The sequence below is a fragment of the Nothobranchius furzeri genome, chromosome 12 (genome assembly GCF_043380555.1).
Source record: "Nothobranchius furzeri strain GRZ-AD chromosome 12, NfurGRZ-RIMD1, whole genome shotgun sequence".
Lineage (NCBI taxonomy): Eukaryota > Metazoa > Chordata > Actinopteri > Cyprinodontiformes > Nothobranchiidae > Nothobranchius > Nothobranchius furzeri.
In genome coordinates, this window is record NC_091752.1 from 19,419,299 (window position 1) to 19,439,318 (window position 20,020).

Here is a 20,020-nt window from a genome sequence, read left to right on the forward strand (position 1 = left end):
ACACGTCGCCCATGTCTGCAACGATGCAGACTTTGCCGAAGTGCGGGTAATGGGTGCAAAAGGGGTGCGGTCAGCTTCCACACTTGAGGCTGGGGACACCCTACGCACTCGCACCCCTGGACGGGATTGCACATATGAAGGGCACAAGACCCATCCAAACATCTCCACCTGCATTTAATATAGCCAATGGCGTGCTCAATAACAGAGCGTGCATGCCCATGGACTTCATTAAATCGCAGCTCCTCTGCGTTCTGCGGGTTGTTGAAGGGAGAGAGGAGCCATGATCTCAGGGGGTAGCCACTGTCACCTGTGTGTTATACCACAATGATTATAATACGCAGTGGTTTAAGTAATATAAGTGTGGATCTACTTACCGAGGAGCCAGCCATCACGTGTAGCCCACACTACTGTGCATCAGGAAAAACGAGTCATGTGTAGACCCAGGCCAACATGCCACCACATTTGTTAGAACCATGTCTGACCCACAAATAATTTGGACATTGATGGAATGTATGTTTTTTCTATTTACATATATTCATTCTAACTCGGAGCCCTTATAGCAACATAAGTGCAGTCATTAGTGCCGATTACATTTGGAAAACCAGACATTGCTGCAAATTGCGCTTTAATGTTGGCCTGTTCTCCGACAGTGTAGGGAAACTTCATGTATCGGACTGTCATTGCAATTATGCCATTCAAAACTGCAAGCATTATGATGCTCAGGGATGACTGAGATGTTCCAGATCTAAGGGTTACATGTATTTGTTGTCCAAATAAACTTTGGGCAGTAATTAAAATAGTATCAATTCGATCAAGCCAAGATGACCCTACCTGTCTGCCAATTCCCGTTGGAGCGAGCCGGTTGCCAGGAACCCAAGAGTAGTCAACAGCTGGAGGTGCACTGGAATTGAATGAGTCCGGCGGGTCGGTCGCTCTAGCACCGGGCTCAGCTCAGCACAGAGGTTTAGGAGGGGGGCTCTGGGGAATCTTAATCTGCTGATCAGCCAGTCGTCGTCATGTGCCAGGAAATCTGTGATCTCTGAACACTCTCTCCATCCGGATCCTGCCGTTGGCATAGTCATCCAGGAGTGCCAGTGCCAGTATTCCTTCAAAAGCTAAGACATATCAGAATCTTACATTTTCCTGCTAAACCAATTGAGTAAAAAAATTGCACATTTCCTTATTAAATCACCCCATCTGTTTAAATTTTACTTCAAGCAATTATCTCTTGTCATTTTTAATTATGTATTCTGCAGGTGCTTTTACGGCACATAAATTATGTTTTCTTGTATCGATGCCACAATTTTCAGCTTATCAGTCTCAGGTTATTGTGACCTTTATATATAGCTGCTGCTGCTCCGCCATACAGAAATCCTATTTTTTGGCTGCACTGAGACATCAGTGTCCCAAACAAAAGCCTATCATGTGGAAAGGTGTTTCGCTTAGATAAGTACTGAATACAGTAGATGGAGCGCAGAGTGTGAATAAAAATTAAGCACTTGTATGATTGCATCGCAGTTCCACTCTGGAATCCCACTGACTGAATGTTCGTGTGACGATTTAGTGTCCGGCACAATGCTGCACAGGAGATTTATTAAAAACAAATTGCCTTGCCATGTTAGAAGCATCCCCAGTATATACACAGTTGATTTATAGAAATGTACCTAGCAGAGGTTTCCATCCATTGTGGGTGTTACAAAAGAAATAAAGTATCTAGTCAAATTTAAAGATAGCAGAAATTCATTTATTTTGTCTGCAATGGGACAAAACTCTATTTACAGATGGGTGAAAGCAGCAGCTAAATGTATTCAGACTGAAAAGCATTGACAGCTTTCTTTACTCAATATGACCTGATACAGCATTTGTCTGCCTTACTTTTTGTCATGCTGAGATGTGTGATAGGACCCAAAATGCAGATATGAAAGCAAAGAGCCTCTGTGGGGACCAAAAGAAATTTTTACAGTGAAAAAAAAAAAGGCTGACGAGACAGCTCCAAATCCAAAAAGCAAACAACAGGAGAACACAGAGTTTACCAAATGGCAACAAAACATGGCTGAAAAACAACAACGGAACGGAAACGTAAACATCCGTCTGGAGAATGTTGAATGAAATTCCCTCCAAAACAAATAAATAAAAAAATAACAGCAAGTAAATTGCAGGATCTGACGATGACTTAGAGAAGGTGAATATATGCTTGGAAGGTGGTTAGTAGGCGAGAGGCAGCTGGGTGAATGACAGATGCATAACAGGTGTGCCATGAGCAGAAAAGGAGCTGAGGGAAAGCAAACAGCAAGCTGGAAATATGAACTAATGGCAGCTCATGTAACAAAAAAAAATACTATAAATTCAAACCAGAAAATAAATACTGCAGGAAAATGAACCAGAAAACTCCAAAATGTGGAATTGCCTCACTGAATTTGATGATATATGGATGTAATCCAATAAATTATGGATTTTTAAAACAGCGCATGTATGACTTTACAGTGACGTTCATGATGTTTGCTGAAGCTTCTGTGATGTGACAGGAGGCGAGCCATGCTGAGCTGAGGAGAAGAGGCAAGCTGCAAACAGATCACACTTTTAGCATCAAACTAAAAAGTTATTTTTAGAAAAGCCCATGATTTGGGAAATCAACAGAAGCAGACATGTTTTTTAGATGGATACATGCACAAATAAAACAAGTAGGGTGACCTGTTAAAAGTTACGGTTCAGCATCATGTCTTGATTAAACCCTGAATGCTTTTATGACCCATATTTAAATTGTTCTGACTGCATAACATGAATTCATCACTTTTCACAAAAACAAGTCTGCACTGCTGCAGTCACATGAACTTCTATTAACTGTGGTGTTAATTTTTTTTCCACAACATACTAGAACATTTTGACATAAAACAGTTTTTTTTTTAATAATTATTGATCTCCTGCTAAAACAATGCCCAGTGATGAGCTTGGTTAATCTTAATGGAGAGACAAAATGAGAACGTCCAAATGAAATCAGACGTTTGAGTGGTGAAGCTTATCATCCGTCAAACAGCCATGATGGTGGAGGCAGTGCCATCAGGTGAAGGAAAATGTCACATTTTCCTCAGCTGACATCTATCCTGTCACTATAGTACCATTAAATCCTCACAAGTATAGCGCTGGCTCCAGAATAGAAACTCACTGCTTGTTTTCACCATCACTTTTCTTTTAGCGTTGAATCCACATTTCCTGCAGTAATCTAACATGAGGAAACTTCATATAGACATTGACGTTACAGTTGCCTATTTTGATCGCCTGAAATTTTAAAAGGTTCACATTTTTCTTGAGCCTTTTTGACCTTATCTAGGTTCTAAGAACTTTATGATGCCTCGTTCATTCACACACGCACGCACACACACACACACGCACGCACACACACACACACACACACACACACACACACACACACACACACACGCACGCACGCGAGCGTTTGTGCAGCCAGGTTCTATTTTGAATTTGCACTATGGATTCTTTTAACCCTCCCTCACACACTGATTAGCATATTGAGGGCAACACATTTCGTCCAAGGACAATTCGACACCTGTCAGGCCTGAAGAAGACAACCACTCAGCTTCCACCATCTACTGATCCACCTTCACCCCCAAATATAGTCTGTAGTTCCTCATTTCAGCTTCTCCAGCAGACAAATTATAACTTTCTATAGCTTCAAATATAAAGTGGTGGGGCTGTTGATTGGCGGACTGATTATTTATCAGAAAAAGTGGGAAATGCATGTCGAGTGATGACACAATTTACATCTGTTGCTGGAGTTTAAAATCTCTGTGTCTCGAGTTCTTGACTGTAGAAGATATTCAACCAGGGCAGCTCTGGAGCTGCTGCTCTGACAGCAAACCCAGTCACTCTTGATCACTTTCACGCTTCTAAACAGCTTTTGTAGCTTAGTGTCACTTCAGCATTAACAGCTGCTTGCATGTGTCGGGCAAAGCTGTTAGAATTTCAGCCCAGTCTTCGGAACAAAATGTTATCAATTCCCCATTTCAGCAAATACCTCAGTAATATGTGACCCAAACAAGCACACGATCAGAGGTTGGGTGTGTGGGGGAATGGATCGGGTTCATCAACTAAGTTTCAGCATTTGGTGGTTTTACTTTTTTTCTTTTTATAATCATTCCTGCTGCATGGTGGTGCAGTTGTTAGCACTGTGGCCTCGCAGCAAGAAGGTCGCCGGGTCAAAACTTGGCTGTGGCCTTTCTGCATGGAGTTGCATGTTCTCCCCATGCATGCATGGGTTTCCTCCAGGTATTCCGGTTTCCCTCAAGATCACAACATGCCCTATAGGTTAACAATTGTACGTCACTTTGGATAAAAGTGTCTGCTAAATAAATAAACATAAACATTCCAGCAGCCATGTTGGGTTTCAGGTGCATGTTTTTTCAGCTAGTGTTGGATAAACATTTTTAACAGCATCTCAAAGTACTTTGTACTGGTTTGTCATTATTACAGTACCTTGTAAGTAACATTTAATGATAAATAACAATTAAGTGCACTTTACTTAGCATTAATTCATTAATGGCTCCATCAGATACTTATCTAGTCACGCAAAATTATTATTATTATTAAGTGCAATTGGTTTGCATGCTTTTTTCAAGTGAGCCTAACTAATCAGATTTTACAGTGCAGCTGAGGAAAATTTGCATCACACATAAAATTGTTGGAAAAACGTGTTTGGAGGATTAAAATAATCTAAATTAATGCCGTCTTTACAGTTTTTAGTTGTAAATGATTCATGTATATTTGTGATTAGAATTTCTATAAATACAAGACAAAAAAAACTCCCAATTATTTAAAATCACTCTAAATAATCCTAAAACATCTGCAGCCTCAAAAGCAGTTGTTAATCCTGATTGGCAGATGCCCTTGCTTAGCATAACCACAGAAAACCTCACTCCGAAAGAGGTGTACAGCAAATCTTGCTCTGTCACACTCGACCCAAACATCCACTCATCTGCTTTATTTAAACTCTGTGAAGCAGATAGAAAGTGTTTTTCTGATACACTCACCACCAAGTGATCCCCGGCTGTCATTAAAGCCTAAACTTCTGCCTGCGGTGTTAATCCTCCTATCAGACAGGCCCTGGATTTCCCCAATAGCACAGCTCACTAACCTGGCTGTATATGCGCCTCAGGACATGTTGACTGGCCCCGGTGCTCTGCAGAAAAGGACAGTACATTCTCAAACCTGAAAGACGAAATGTTTTTCTGTTATTCAATACATCTCACCGTAGCTGGTCAAGGTTTTCATGCTTTCTATAAAACGGACCTATCATCGAAGCATGGAAACGTGAGTTTGGGACTTTAGGGTTGCATTGATTCGCATTTATCATTTGAATATAAAAACACCCCTTAGATTGCTTTTTCGGTGAGTGTTTTAATTGTTCTCACATGAAATCTGAGTGACGATAGGGCCATGGCATAGTTATAATTTATCTCTTGAAATTCTCATTTCTATTTTTAGAAAATGTAATTCCTTGTAGGGAATATTTTTACATATCAAATATAAATAAAATGCTAATTTGGCATGAAATTGAGCCCATTTACCAAAGTGGGTTGGGCTCCATATCTCATGGATGGATGGAATAGTTTTATATAAATTTGTAATCTGAATCATTAAACGTCTCAGATTGGTACATTATAGGTGTTGGACTGTTCCTAAAAACAGTCAGCATTGTCTTTAATGTTTTATCGCCATCTTTCTCAAAATGAGCTGCTGTGCGTACAGAACAGCGCACATGAGTGGAGCAACATTATGTTAAACGGCATCATTTTCTCTGTAGTTTTACTTCAAGTCTCCTCTGGCCATATGATGGAGTGGAAACTAGTTCAGGGTGTGCCTCTCCTCTCACCCACTGACTGCCGGGATACAGGTCAACTCCCCACGACTCTGAACAGGATAAAACAAATATGAAAATGATGAAATAAATGAAGAACCCCTTTTACACGTACTGTAAATACTGCCACAGCAAAATTGAAGAGGGGGTCAACTGAACTTGATCTCCCTTTGTTGGACAATAGCTGTAGATAGTAGAAATTAGGTTTGATCTCATTTAAAGGAGACTTATTATGTAGACTCACCTATTGCATTATTTATTGCTGCCACGCCTACTGTCTCTGTAAACATTCTAAAAAATCAAAAGAAAAAATACATCCATTTGTTTACCTAAAATGACTCATTCTGGAAGGTACTGAAAATGTCAACAAATAAAACTAATGAAAACACTTTATGTGAGAGTGACTTTGTGGAAATAGTGTCAACCATAGAACTATTATAAGTTAAGAAAAAGTCATAATATGTCCCCTTCAAAATCACACCCACATAACAAAGGGGAATGATGATTTTGGTTGAGGTTCCATCTCGAAAACTCAGATATAAGCGTCCACGTGAAACACATTCACCACAGACTTAGTATTGTGCTTCTAATAGTGTTGACTGACTGTGTAGACAGTAAAAAAAAAGAACATGAACATTACCTGAGGCATTTTATCAGCGTTGACATGGCTCCCTCCTGAGTCACAAAAAGTTTTTTTTAACATTTTTTTCATGCAAGCATGCATTTATATTTACAAAAACTTGTAAAACAAGCTCAAAGTATTTAATTAGTCGAGTCGTGATGAAACATGAGAAAACCGGGTGCCACATTTATCAGCTTGGAAGCAATTTGCAACATAATGAAAAGTGCTGCAAATGAAAATGCAACTGTGCGAGATGACACGGAGCAGACTTCAAAACAAAACATTTTAGAGGAAACAAGAAGTGCTTGCTTGTTTTCTTCCTCGTGTGATGATATGTTGTTTTGCTGCTGTCTCCTCCATTATGCTAAGTAGCCCGCATGTATCAGACTGGTTAATGTGCTTTAAAAAAACTGCTTATGTTTTGCACATTTGCAGCTCTTATGACCACAGCTGATTTTCTATAGAGTCAGTGTAATCTTGGTCAAAAATGCAACCATGAAATACACTTCAGGCAATAAGCTACTTGAGAAATGTGCTTTGCTCAGCTGCATTGTCAGGTTTGCAGATTCACATTAGTGCAATATGACTTAACCTTCATCCGCTGCTTTTCCTCGAGTTGGCACCGAACGCCATCTGAAATTACTTTTTAGCACTGTGGAAGCATGTTAGAAGTCTCACAAATCAAAATATCTGAGTTAAATAATTGTCTTTTCCTGTAAAACACAATAAACCGAGCCGTTTCCCCGCTTTATAATGGACTATTTGTTGATTGTCTGAAGTGTCTAAATAGCTGTTAGAGTCCCAACACCCTTTCTTGTAATATGTGCATGGTTATCATTGCTGAGACTGTAGGGGGTACATAGCATCATTTCAAACCTCATTTAACACTGAACAGCACCCCTTTCTGAAGCTCAAATTGCTCAATGTGGAGGAGCAGAGAGACTCCAGACATTCATTAGCTTAATGAAAACAGGCCACTCTTCTTCTACCGCCCAGCGAGCTCGGTCCTGATGTAGCCGCAGCGACCATCTGCTCTCCAGCTCCCTGCCAGCTACAGGATAGTCCTGTCACAGCAGCTCCTCTGAAGAAAGGCGTCCACAAAGGTGCCTTAATCCCTCCGATCAGAGGGCAGGGACAGTAGGGGATGCTTTCTTTTCCCCTCTCTTCCTTTTTTTTTTTTTTGGTTTGTTTTATCCCTGCATCCCCCCTGGCGGCGCCTCGCTCTCCTGGTTGCAGCATTCACTTGTGATGTTAATGATGTTCATGAAAGGAGCTGAGTGTGCAGTTATTGGAGTTGCAGCAGCCACACACAGCTGGCAGTAAGTTATTAGCTGCTCATCCACAGTGGGAGAGGATGCATTCTGCAAAGGTTAATATCATTTAAGGGTTAGCCAGAGTGTGCGGATGTGGGCGGCTGACCACCTGTTCAGCTCTGGAGATGCACTGTTATAACCTCATCCAACAGCAAGGATCTGAAAGTCAAAAACACTGATAACTCTCAGAAGTATTTATGTTTGTTTTAATTACACAAAGTGTTTACTTCCTTTCAGCTGTTGATATGTTTGTTATAAACTACACATTGGACTACAGTTGCATTATGAGTTTAACCACTCAAATTAATCACTGCTAATCTCAGCGACGGGGTGCCAGCAGCACCCGGGACCGATACTTTTCTCAAAATGAGCACGAGTCAGTGCACAGTGAGAGGGAAATGATAGTCAGAGCCTCGAGGCTTGAATCTGATGGTTTGTCATCTGGATAGTATTACTTAATTTCCCACTGGGAAGAAACTCATTATTTCTGACTTTATCTCAGCGCTGACCTCTGGAACTGTTTCAGGAATGTTATTGGTTTGAGTCCGAGCTCCTTTTTCCTATTTTTTTCCCTCTACAGACCAGCACGGATGGCAAACTCAAATAAGACACATTGGTGGCGAGAGTTCAGTTCAAGCGAGGAATAGACATGCGTGTCACTCCCGACCACAGATGTGGAGTCACGTTCACCTTTAATGCATCACGTACAAGACTAAATGATATTGATTTACCACTGGCTACATTACAGCTCTTATTTTTTCTTCCCGTCACGATGAATGGTTAATGGAATGTAAGATTATACTGATAAAGGATGACTAACGGACAACAAACTTCTTTAACCTTTTCTCCCTAGAAAGATCAAGTTCCTTTTACCTCCAGCGCATAGAGAGAGACTTGTCTTCAAATGAAGTTTTTTTCCCAGAATTGGTGTTCTGCTCACACATGTTGGAAGCACCAATGAGCTGTCTGATTCCTCTCTTTTTTCCCCTCTCTCCTCCTGTTTCACAGTTTAACTTTGTAGGGAAGCTGTTGGGACCGCGGGGGAATTCCATGAAAAGATTACAAGAGGAGACAGGAGTGAAGATGTCCATCCTTGGCAAGGGGTCCATGAGGGATAAAGAGAAGGTAAGACACGTATTGATTTGTGCTGAAATACAGCTGTACGGCTGCTCTTCAGTCCAAAAAATAAAACTGAGACTTATTTAAAACTTTTGAAGAAACATGTTTACCAGTCAAATATCTTGAATACACTTCAATTGAATACATAAAACTTAAATAAATTAAGCTGAAATTAATAATTGTAGATGGTACAAAAAAGTAAATAATTGAATACATTTTAAAGGTATAGATCTTTGAAAGGCGTGGGAAACTAATTTAATCCATACATTTGCAGTGGTCTCTGGCTGGAATGAATGCAAGTCGTATTCAGGGGAATAAATATCTCAGACACACGTGAATCAGGAAGTAAGAGTCAGCCAGAGGAGAAGGTATTTTAAGTTGACGGATTTTGGACTCTTACTTCCTGATATCTGGACATCTTGCCTCGGATTGGATAATCTGTGACTCGTGACGGGAAAGGCTGTCATTGTTTTAGCGTCCAGGAATCAGCAGACAACGTCTCGACTGGTAGAAGCTAACTGTTAGCATTAGCAACACCACCCCACAGAAAATTCCCCCACGTTTGTGTTCTTTTGGAGGTAAAAGATTCACATTGCAAGGTTATAAAAGTGTTACGGTGTTGTTAGCAGCTAGCGAGGGCGGGAGAGAGGGTGCTGGAGCTCAGCAAACGAAACCGAGGTAACGGAGCAGCACAGTGCACATCTTGTCTAATCGTTTTTATTTTTGTGGCACTGTTATGATCAGCGTTCTGTGTTTTAGCAGTGCTTTTAGTGAGGAGAAACGTTCAGGTGTCCCACCTTGATCAAATCAAATCAACTTTATTTATCTTTCTGTTGTCTGAGGTAAGATGGCCGCCGTTTAGCTACGCCCTCGTCTCCTGCTTTCGCCATCTAGTGTTTATATACATATCCATGCCCACCAGCCTCTATTTACTGCTTGTGTTGCTATTAGCTAACCGGAAGAATGCCAACATAAAGAGGCGCATCTCGCCACCTACTGTACCGGAGTGGAACACATTTTATTTGAGTGATCGGTTTTCTAATGTGCATGTAAACTAGGATAAGGCTGCCAGCTTATGACAATAAGGTGGACCTGGATCGACTTAGGACTATCGGTCGGTTCTCGATTGGTCAGTTCTAATGTAACCAAACTGTGTTCATTTTGATATTTTCTAATAATTATTGTTTGAGAAACAATTATAAACATAGAGTTTTATTGATGTAAAGTGTGAAATGTGAATTCTTCCTATTTATTTACAGTTTCAAGTAGCTGTAGTTAACATTTCCTTTACACAAGTTGAAAATTATTGCAAATGAAGAAAAAATATAGATTTTTCAGTCAACTTAAAGACAACTAAAATTAAATCAAATTGGATGACCTATTTGTGACTAAAATTCTTTTGAACTAAGACTAAAACTAAATAAAAATGTATTGTCGAAATTAACACTGTAGTGATGTTTTTCACTAAAATAAATGCAAATACATACCCTAGTTTAACACAAAACACAAGTTAAAGTTTTAAGAAATGTAGTTCAATAAATCCAAGTCAAATAACTATTTAAGTGATTTTATGAGGTTTTATCAAGGTCATCTAACTTATTTTATTGATTTCTACTAAGCCTCTTAATTACTTTTTAGAGTGTAGGAGAAATATTTTTAGAAACAAAAGTACCTTTGGCTCCATCAAAACAAAGCTGAATATGGTTTACACTTTTAAAACTCATCTAGGCAAAAATAAAATTGGTTTTTCCCATGTTTGTTGTTTATTCGAATATTTTGTAAACGTAAATTATAAATGCAAAGTAAATGAATCTTTGCACTGATTTGTGGTCTCCTGCGGTCAAGCATACCCAAACGTGTGTGCAGACAAAGATATGAGTCTGGCATTCACACTCGTAACATGGTTGCTATAGAGTTACATTGGTATTATTATTGTAGCCTCTGATTCAGACAACTTGACATGACAAAAGACATGCTGTCTTCACACGTCTTTGGTGAAACCAGAACTTCGTTTCATTATGACGAGAAGACGTGGTGGGAGAAAATAATACAGGGGCTTTTAGGAGGACTTTAAAGTGGATGTAATTGATACTTTTTGCAAAATGAAACCCACTCTGGAATGACGACGTGAATACAATGTGACAGCAGCGCGGAAGGGGACTCTTGCCTGGATTAGCAGCTTAAAAGCTGTCCTCAGTTTTAAGGGGCTTTATACTTTATAATGATAAGTTTCCTCTCACTCTCCATTTCAGCCATAGTGTTTCTTCTCTCCTACTGGTCCTAGTATTCAAATTGCAGACTTTAGTAGGTGAGAAGCTGATGAATGGTTTTTTTTTTGCTTTTACCACTTTTTATGATTAGTTTTAATCAAGTGTTTCTAAATAATTTTTTTAATTATCTAAATTAAAGAAAAAATATTATTGTGCAAGAAGTCAAGACAGGGTCTAAGGAAGTAAAATAGGCCTGAACATTTTTTTATGGGAGTTATCAATCAACCAATCATTCAATCAATCAAAGCTTTATTTATAAAGCGCTTTCCGCGACCCTGTCGGGAAGCCCAAGGCGCTGAACATGGTTATATTAATTTAGTTTTTAAAAGTAATTTAGAGTTATATTAATTTTAATTCTAAGAAATACATGTTGACTAAAAACAACACTTAATATGTTTCCTTCTTCTCTCTCCTAGTGGTGGAAAGCAGAATCACATCTGTCAACTCTGCAGCAGCCTGCTGTAGCTAACATGCTAACGTTAACACGAGGCAACTGAAACTACATAAGCCACAAAGTAAAAAGATCCACATTGTTGGACAAAATAATATAATTAATTATAAGTCCAGAAGCAACAAAGCCAGGTCACCATCAGTTCATGATTTTGTTGCTTCCTAGCTTCCTCAAACTGGTGTAGGCTGTTCCTTTCTTCACCTCCAAAGACATTACTCCCTTACTCCTCGATCTGAGTGTGGCCTTCGACACCATTTCTCATCCCATCCTCCTCAATAGACTCTCTTCCTTAGATATCACTCACACCCCCCTCCACTGTTTTCTCTCTTACCTTACCGGCCGCACTCAGTTTATCCAGTTAAAATCCTTCTCCTCAAAACCCTCCCCAGTCAAGTCAGGCGTGCCCCAGGGCTCTGTCCTGGGGCGCCTCCTCTTCATAATCTATCTCCTTCCTCTTGGCAATATCTTCCGCAAATTTAGTATCCAGTTTCACTGCTTCGCGGATGACACCCAGCTCTACATTTCCAGTAAACATAACTCCACTCTCCCACCCTCCTCCATTACACTCTGCCTCTCAGAAATCAAATCTTGGTTCACCTCTAAGTTCCTCAAACTCAACGGCAATAAAACTTAACTTCTTCTTGTTGGTACCAAATCCACCATCTCCAAATCTGACAGCTTTTCTTAACTATTGACAGCGCCACAGTCTCCCCCTCCCCTCAGGTTAAGAGTCTGGGTGTCATCCTCGACAGCTCACTTTGTTTTCATGCTCACGTTAATAACATAACTCGGCCAGCCTATTTCCATCTCCGATCCATAAACCGTCTCCGCCCCTCCCTTACCCCTCACACTGCCTCCATTTTTGTCCACAGTCTCGTCACCTCCCATCTTGATTACTGCAATTCACTTCTTTTTGTTCTCCCCTACAAACTCCTTCATAAACTTCAACTGGTCCAGAACTCAGCAGCCCGTATTATCACCAGCCCGAATTATCACCTTACTTTCACAACATCACCCCGGTTCTCCAGAATCTTCACTGGCTTCCAGTTAAATTCAGGTCCATCTTCAAGATTCTCCTCCATACCTTCAAAGCCATCCACAACATCTCTCCCCATATATTTCAGACCTTATAAGTATCACCACCCCCTCGCGTTCCCTCAGATCATCTTCCTCCCTCCATCTTGCTGTTCCTTCTGCCCATCTCACTACCATGGGGAGCAGAGCTTTCAGCTGCTCTGCTCCCCGTCTCTGGAACTCACTCCCCCCAGACATCAGAAATATTGACAGTTTCACCCTTTTCAAATCCAGACTCAATACACACCTGTTCAAATCTGCCTATGACCTCTGATTTTATTTGAATTGTTTATTTTTCTACGTTCTTTATCTTCATTGTGTTTTATTGTTGTTTTAATGTATTTTATTGATTGTATTTTTCTGTCAAGTGACCTTTGGTGTCCTGAAAGGCGCTTTTAAATAAAATGTATTATTATTATTATTATTATTATTATTATTACTTCTACTTCCAGGCTCTGCCATGACACCAACAGATAAAGCTCAGTGGCCTAGTGGTACTAGTGTCTGCCCTGAGACTGTTAGATTGTGGGTTCAAATCCACCATTGTTATTCCACTGACTTTAAAAATGGGACCCAGTGCCTACCTGCTTGACACTCAGCATTAAGGGGTTTGACTGGGGGGTCAAACCAACAAAATAGTTCCCGAGTGCTGACATGTCTGCGCCTTACCACTTCCCACATGAATCGGTTAAATGCAGCAATGTCATTTGACAACTAATAGCTCTTTAACTTTAAATTCTCGTTCTTCTTCTCCTTTTGAAAAACTAACTTTATATGAGCTACACTAAATTGCTATTGCCATAAAGCAGGTAGAGATCTCCCACTAGCGTTCCTACCCAAACAACATACCTGTTAATGTGCAGTTTCAGGTCAGCAGAGGGCTACAGAGCACTGTCCTGTGTAAAGTTAGTCAAGTTTTTGCCTCAAGAATCACTGAAATTATTTTAAAATCAATAGCTTCAAGTGTTATAAACTCTTTAGAATTGCTTTATTCATTAGTTCAATTTGCCACTAAGCAGCTCAACTTTGCCACCTGCTGACTTAAATGTTCCTATAGTCTCCTTAAAATTTGAGGAATTTAAGAAACAATTTTAAATAATCATTGTTAAACTTTTGGCCAAATGTTTTTTTCCTAATTGTGAACACAGCAGAGTTTTTAGAGATTTAAATATGATCTGAAAAAGAAACTTTGTACTTAAATTAACTAGAAGTAACATCACCAACAAACTCTTTAAAGCGATTTCTGCTTTTATGTTCATATATGTTCAAACAGGAAAATCTCCAATACGATCTTTTTACAAAAAAAAAATCTAAACAAACAACATATATCTGTTAACCTCTGATGTCTCTTTAATCCAAAACATGAATTAATTTACAAAAAAAATCAATCATCTGACCAAACAAAACAGAAACTTAAAGCAATTGAACTTTTTTTTGCTAATGTCTTCTATAACATGTTAAAAATAGTCCTTTAAACAATGCAAAAGGCAGTTTGATGTAAATTTACTGAACATTTTAACACTCATTTTAGATTTAAGGCTGCAAGGTTTTGAGTGCACACATTTCACCCTTTTGCTGAGGTAATATATTCAAAAATTAAAAGGTTTTATGGTCTGCATAGCCAGACCCTGTGCACAAAGAAACTGGAAGGGAAAAAAAGTAAAATTCCACTCGCTAATATTACTCTGAACCAATCATAATCTGCAGCACCAAGTCAGTCACAAAGCCTCTTTATAGCAAGGCTGTGGGGAACTTATTCTTGTGGAACCACACAGAACATCCAAGTCAGAGAGCAAATGCAAAGATTTTCTTCATGGATCTTTTGCTGTTGCTTATTATGTTTACTAAGGAGATGTGCATCTCTCTCCTATAGGACAAGCACAGCTGGGTGGTGCAATGATGCGTTGTCTTCTCTGTGAAAGTTTGCATGTTTTTTTCATGCAGTGTGGGTTTCCCTCGGGCACCTTCTGCCACAGTCCAAAAACCAGCACATTCGATTAATCTGGGAATCTAAATTTACTCAAGGAGTGTGTGTGAGTGAGCGTGAATAGAAGTTAACCCCACGATAAATGAATAGAAGATGAAGTAAGGGGGGCAATGCATTTTTAAACAGATTTGATTCAATTGATTTCTAATATTTACTCTGCATCAAGGTATTCATGAAAATAACTAAGCTGCCTTGTTTTATAGCAGAATTCAAACTTGATTTTTTTTTTCTTTCTTTGCATTTTTTGGTCACTAGCACAGAAATTGATACCCATAGAAAATATATTGCTGGAAGTAGAAGAGTTCTAAAGGTTCAGTAAAAGTATTGGGGGGGTCTAGGGGACCTGGTCTGGGTCTCCACAAGATTGTAGGGGGTCCCCACAGTTTTGCCTTTGCTGAAGTTGTGAGATTAGCAAGATTTTATTTTAAGATTACATTTATAAAATCCCAATTACACACTATAGTGTAATCAGAACTCCATATAAAAGTTAGAACTTGCTAGTTATAACTGTATTACATTTGTAAATTATTACATTTAATGTGTGTATGCATGTAGGAGTTGGGGTTGGGGGTCCTTGCTTGTCTTGGGCATGGGCACAGGGTTCCTCAGGGAAGTTTTGGAACCACTGGCATCCACGCGAGCTTGTTGTGAGCCGGCATTGCAGTTTTGCACTTCTTAGGTTTAGCCATCTTCTCGCTGACAAAAAAGTAACTAAGTAAATTTTACTCTGAGTAAATTTTATTTATGATACTTTTTACTTTTACGTCAGTAAAGGTTTTGGCAGGGGCGGCGTTAGGCCCGGCTACTTGGGCTGAAGCCCCGGATGTTTCATGGAAAGCCCCGGATCTAAATCGTGGAAGTAACATGCAGTACCAAAGTCCAACAGAGAGGGAGCAGCTGGCAGTAGTTTGTATACAGCCTGCCTGAGCCTCCACCACTGAAGAAGAAGCCCTTCATTAGCTGGCTTCTTCTGCAGTCTCTGCCTGAAATGCATGAGTGAAGATGGACATAAGGACGTTTTTTAGACAAAAAGTACAATGACAGAACCCCAGCTTTGATGAGACTGGTGTTGACTCAGGTTTGTGAGTCTTATTTGAAAATATTTGTTGTGCTGCTGGTTTGCCTAAAGTTAGCTTACTATCAGGTAACGTTGTTGGAGAAAGAAAGGGAATATTTACTATCATCTCACACTAAACACTAACAGGAACAATACTCTGCCCTGAAAATGCTTAATATGTAGCTTCAGATTAAAAATTATGTGGTACAACACAAATATGATGTTGACTAGTGCGTGTCACGTGTGTGTGCGTGTGTGCGCGCGCGCGCGTGTGTGTGTGTGTGTGTGTGTGTGTGTGTGTTAAGCCCCGGATCTTCTTCAGTCCTAAATCCGCCCCTGGGTTTTGGCAAATACTTTTACTATTTGAGTAAAAATTTATCAAAGTATTGGTACTTGTACTTAAGTAGGAAATTGTAGTAGTCTTTCCACCTCTGTTCTCGTGAGTCGTGGTAGGTGGCTGCTTATACTGAGCCAGGATCCTCTGGAGGTTTCTTCCTGTTAAAAGGGAGTTTTCTACTCCACTGTCGCTAAATGCTTGCTTAGTATGAGGATTGCTGTAAAGTCACTGACACTAGTCAGTGACTTGATGCAATTTGCTGGTTTCCTTATATAGGAAAGTTTTTATTAATTGGCTTAATGAACTGACTTGAATTGGAATGTTTACTATGTGAGGTACCTTGTGACGACTCTTGTTGTGATTTGGCGCTATATAAATAAACTTGGTTTGAAAAATTGAATTGTTCTTACCACAAGGCCAGATTCATAGCTGTTTTCTCCACATTTTCAACATTTTCTACAGTTGAATGAAGATAAGACTGATATCCTCATATGTGCTCCAGACAAGCTGGTTTCCAAAGTCAGAGACTCTCTTGATCAGCTTGTGACCCTTATACCCAGGTCTCCCGCTGGATTCTCATGTCAGTTTTCTTGTTCGCTCTTCCTTCTTCCATCTCAGGAACATTGCTAAGCTGAGTCCCATTCTGTCCCGTTCTGAACTTGAGACAGTTCTCCACACCTTCATCTCCTCACGCTTAGACTACTGTAACTCTCTTTTCTCGTGTCTGAGCAGAACCTCCCTGAACCGTCTACAGGTGGTTCAGAACGCCTGTGCTCGGCTTCTGACCAAGTCCTCCAAACACACCCACATCACCCCGCTTCTCCTCCAGCTTCACTGGCTGCCAGTCAACTTCAGGGTTCATTTCAAGATCCTGGTTCTGGTCTATAGGGTCTTACATGGACAGGCACCATCTTACATTGGTGATCTTCTCAGTCCCTACACCCCCAGCAGGTCCCTGAGGTCCAGTGATCAAAGCCTACTGGTTGTGCAGCACCAGGCTAAAGACCACAGGTGACAGATCATTTGCTGCTGTGGCCCCCAGACTCTGGAGCTCTCTCCCCCTGAGCCTGAGATCAGTGGACTCAGTGGTCTCCTTTAAAAATCAGCTGAAAACTCACTTGTTCAAGCTGGCTTTGGTGTGACCTTCTTCACCCTCTCCTTATTCTGCTCTTTCTACTGATTCCGCTTTTCCCACGATCCACTGATTTCAATCTTTCCTTTTCATTTTCTCTCTCCCTCTCCTTACATTATTATTTTTTATCATAATTTCATTTTTTCCTCATTTTGAACATATTATTGATTGTTTATTTTTAAAATCTTTTTTGTACTTTAATCGTTTTTTGTTTATGTAAAGCATCTCGTGATTTTTATCTTGAGAAGCACTACATAAAGGATCATTTTCATTCTTTCTATTCCTGGAAGAAGGATTTGAGGCTCACTCAGCCTTCTTCTTCGAATGAGTGTTTGTAATTCTACATGTGTTTTCAAACAAAACCTCAAATTTATTTTGCCGTAGTTAGAAAATATGCGCATGCATTCATTTTTTTCGTATTTCCGGGGACCCACGGTCCAGAAATAGATGGGTGTGACAATTGGCCCTCTATATCACTAAACAAGACGTGCATATCACTTTAATAGATTATAAAATCAGATGGAATTCTTGAACAGGAAAAAAAAATCCAGATTGTGATTATGAATTAAAACTGAGGGGCAAAAGTTCTGTGTGGCTCATATGGAAATTCTGTGTTACAGAGACAACCCTTTGTTCATTCAGCCATTTCGTTCAAATAATCAACACCTAACATTTGACTCTGATAACAATGCCTACATACAGCTCTGCTTCAGGTCTTTTCTGTTTGTGATATTGATTTTGTGCTACATCTGAGTAAGTCTGAAGCATTCTGTGATAAGAATGACACCCAGAGGTCATGGATGAAAGGCGCACTGCCAGTTAGGGCAGCTGGCCACGAGGCAGTGTCGAACAGACACAGCCAAAGTCCAATTACATGCAAAAACACGATGTCAACACTTATTTCTGCTGCCGTGTCGGGTTCCCTAGGAGGCTGCATCAATCCAGTAGCACTGTGACACTTTAGGTTCTGTAGGTTTTGCATCAATTAAGGCTCATCTGTCATATAACACGACACCAATGAGACCTAAACTGACTTTAAAAAGACAAATCAAACACTAAAGGTAAAACATTTAAAAAAATGTTTATGAAATCTCCCAAAACGCCATGATTCTTTGTCCGATTTACATTCGGTTTTCATTATTATCCATGTCTGTGCTGTTCACTTCACATCTTACAAACACACACACGCACACGCACGCACGCACACACACACACACACACACACACACACACACACACACACACACACACACACACGCACGCACGCACACACACACACACACACAAAACCCATCTTACCCATTTAACTTTAGCATTTTTGATCTGATTCATAGTGACCTGACAGAGCATGTGAAAATGGCTGAAATCCTGGTGGGCACATTTAATTAAAGATGACCTCTCCCAGAGTGCAGCAAACAGCTCTGTGAGACAAGGACGAAAGCTCGGGTCTCCAGAACGGCTGATGGAAGAGAGTGTGTGTCTGACGCTTCCACCTCCCTAAACAGGCAGCGTTGTGCTGCCCCAGAGTAAAGCGCCCAACACTGAGCTCCTGATGCGTTGGAGGAATGAATACATTTTATTAATCAGTGTCTGTTGAAATTATCCAAACTCCAGACTTTATTTAATTGGTAACATTTGTGGTTTTTATTTTTATCTCTCTGTTTCTTGGCTACATTACTATAGATTTTTTAACAATTTGTAGCAAGAACAAAGCCTCAGTCATGCAGAGTTAATTACTGTTCCTTTGATAAGAACATTTTGTTCACCTATTGGAAACATTACTTGCCACAGTGGATTGTTCTTTTATGTTTCCTAATCTTGATATTTGATTTAATTTCATGGCTGAGGCACGTGTGTTTATATATGTAATATGTAATTAGCATTGTTATGAAATTTAAAATATTTCTTTGTCATCTTTAGAAACATAACTAGTTCAAAAGTCTTGAGGTGAGATACTGTTTGGAATTCCTATTTCTCTGAGTATTTAAAGGTGTGGAACACTGAAAAATCATTTTTTTAAATCTTATTTTGGATTATAATCAGTCCCTCTGAGTTTTTCATGCAGGCTGAACCTGAGAATAGTCTCCTACACCCATCTCCTGCATTAGCTTATGATAGAAAATAGACAGTGAAACTCTAGGATTAGAAAAGCCTGACTGATCAGTGTCACACTGTCACTTAACTCATTCACTGCCAGCCATTTTCTGATCAGAAAAGCCCTTTGCTGCCAACGTTTTTCAGATTTTTACTGATTTTTGAGTCACAGAACGGTGCACGCTAGGATGATGTCAACGCCAAAACTACCAAAACAAAGAGTAAACTCACTTCTTACATCAAGAACAATTTGCGCGTTTCGAGCGTTATCCGTTCTTCCATAACTCATTGTCGAAATGTGATCGGCAGAAGCTTTTCTGGTTCGCGCCTCACTTCTTTTACAGCAGCAGCCCAAAACGATCTCCTAACACATGGATTTTCTGCTTCCTGATCACGTGACTTGTGGCGTACGCAGATGAAGGTCGGCTATAGAGCTGGGATGTTTGTTCTCACGGTGTGGGGACTCATTCCGATGCCCACGCAGTAAAAACATGCAAATGACGACTTTAGTCGTCACTGGCAGTGAACGGTTGGATTTAAAGTGATGATTTTTGTCATCAACCGCAGTTAATAACTCAACTTTCATGAACTCACCCATCTTGGTGCCCGGCGAGGAAGACTTGGTTTTAGCGACCAGGAAAAAGCAGGGAACATCGCAGGAAGTAGAAGCTAACTACACAACATGGCAGAAC

At 40.0% G+C, this 20,020-nt stretch overlaps 1 protein-coding gene across 3 annotated transcripts in view; it reads left to right on the forward strand.

The window, feature by feature from the left end:
• khdrbs2 (KH domain containing, RNA binding, signal transduction associated 2) overlaps positions 1–20,020 on the forward strand; it is a 165,833-nt gene that overhangs the window by 44,266 nt on the left and 101,547 nt on the right. For all 3 annotated transcript variants that reach the window (XR_008565676.2, XR_008565675.2, XM_054750129.2), the window contains exon 3: positions 8,816–8,932. Coding sequence is in view for 1 of the 3 variants with exons in the window: in XM_054750129.2 (XP_054606104.1) it covers positions 8,816–8,932 (117 nt within the window). In the remaining 2 variants the exon portion in view is untranslated. The remainder of the gene's footprint in view (positions 1–8,815; positions 8,933–20,020) is intronic.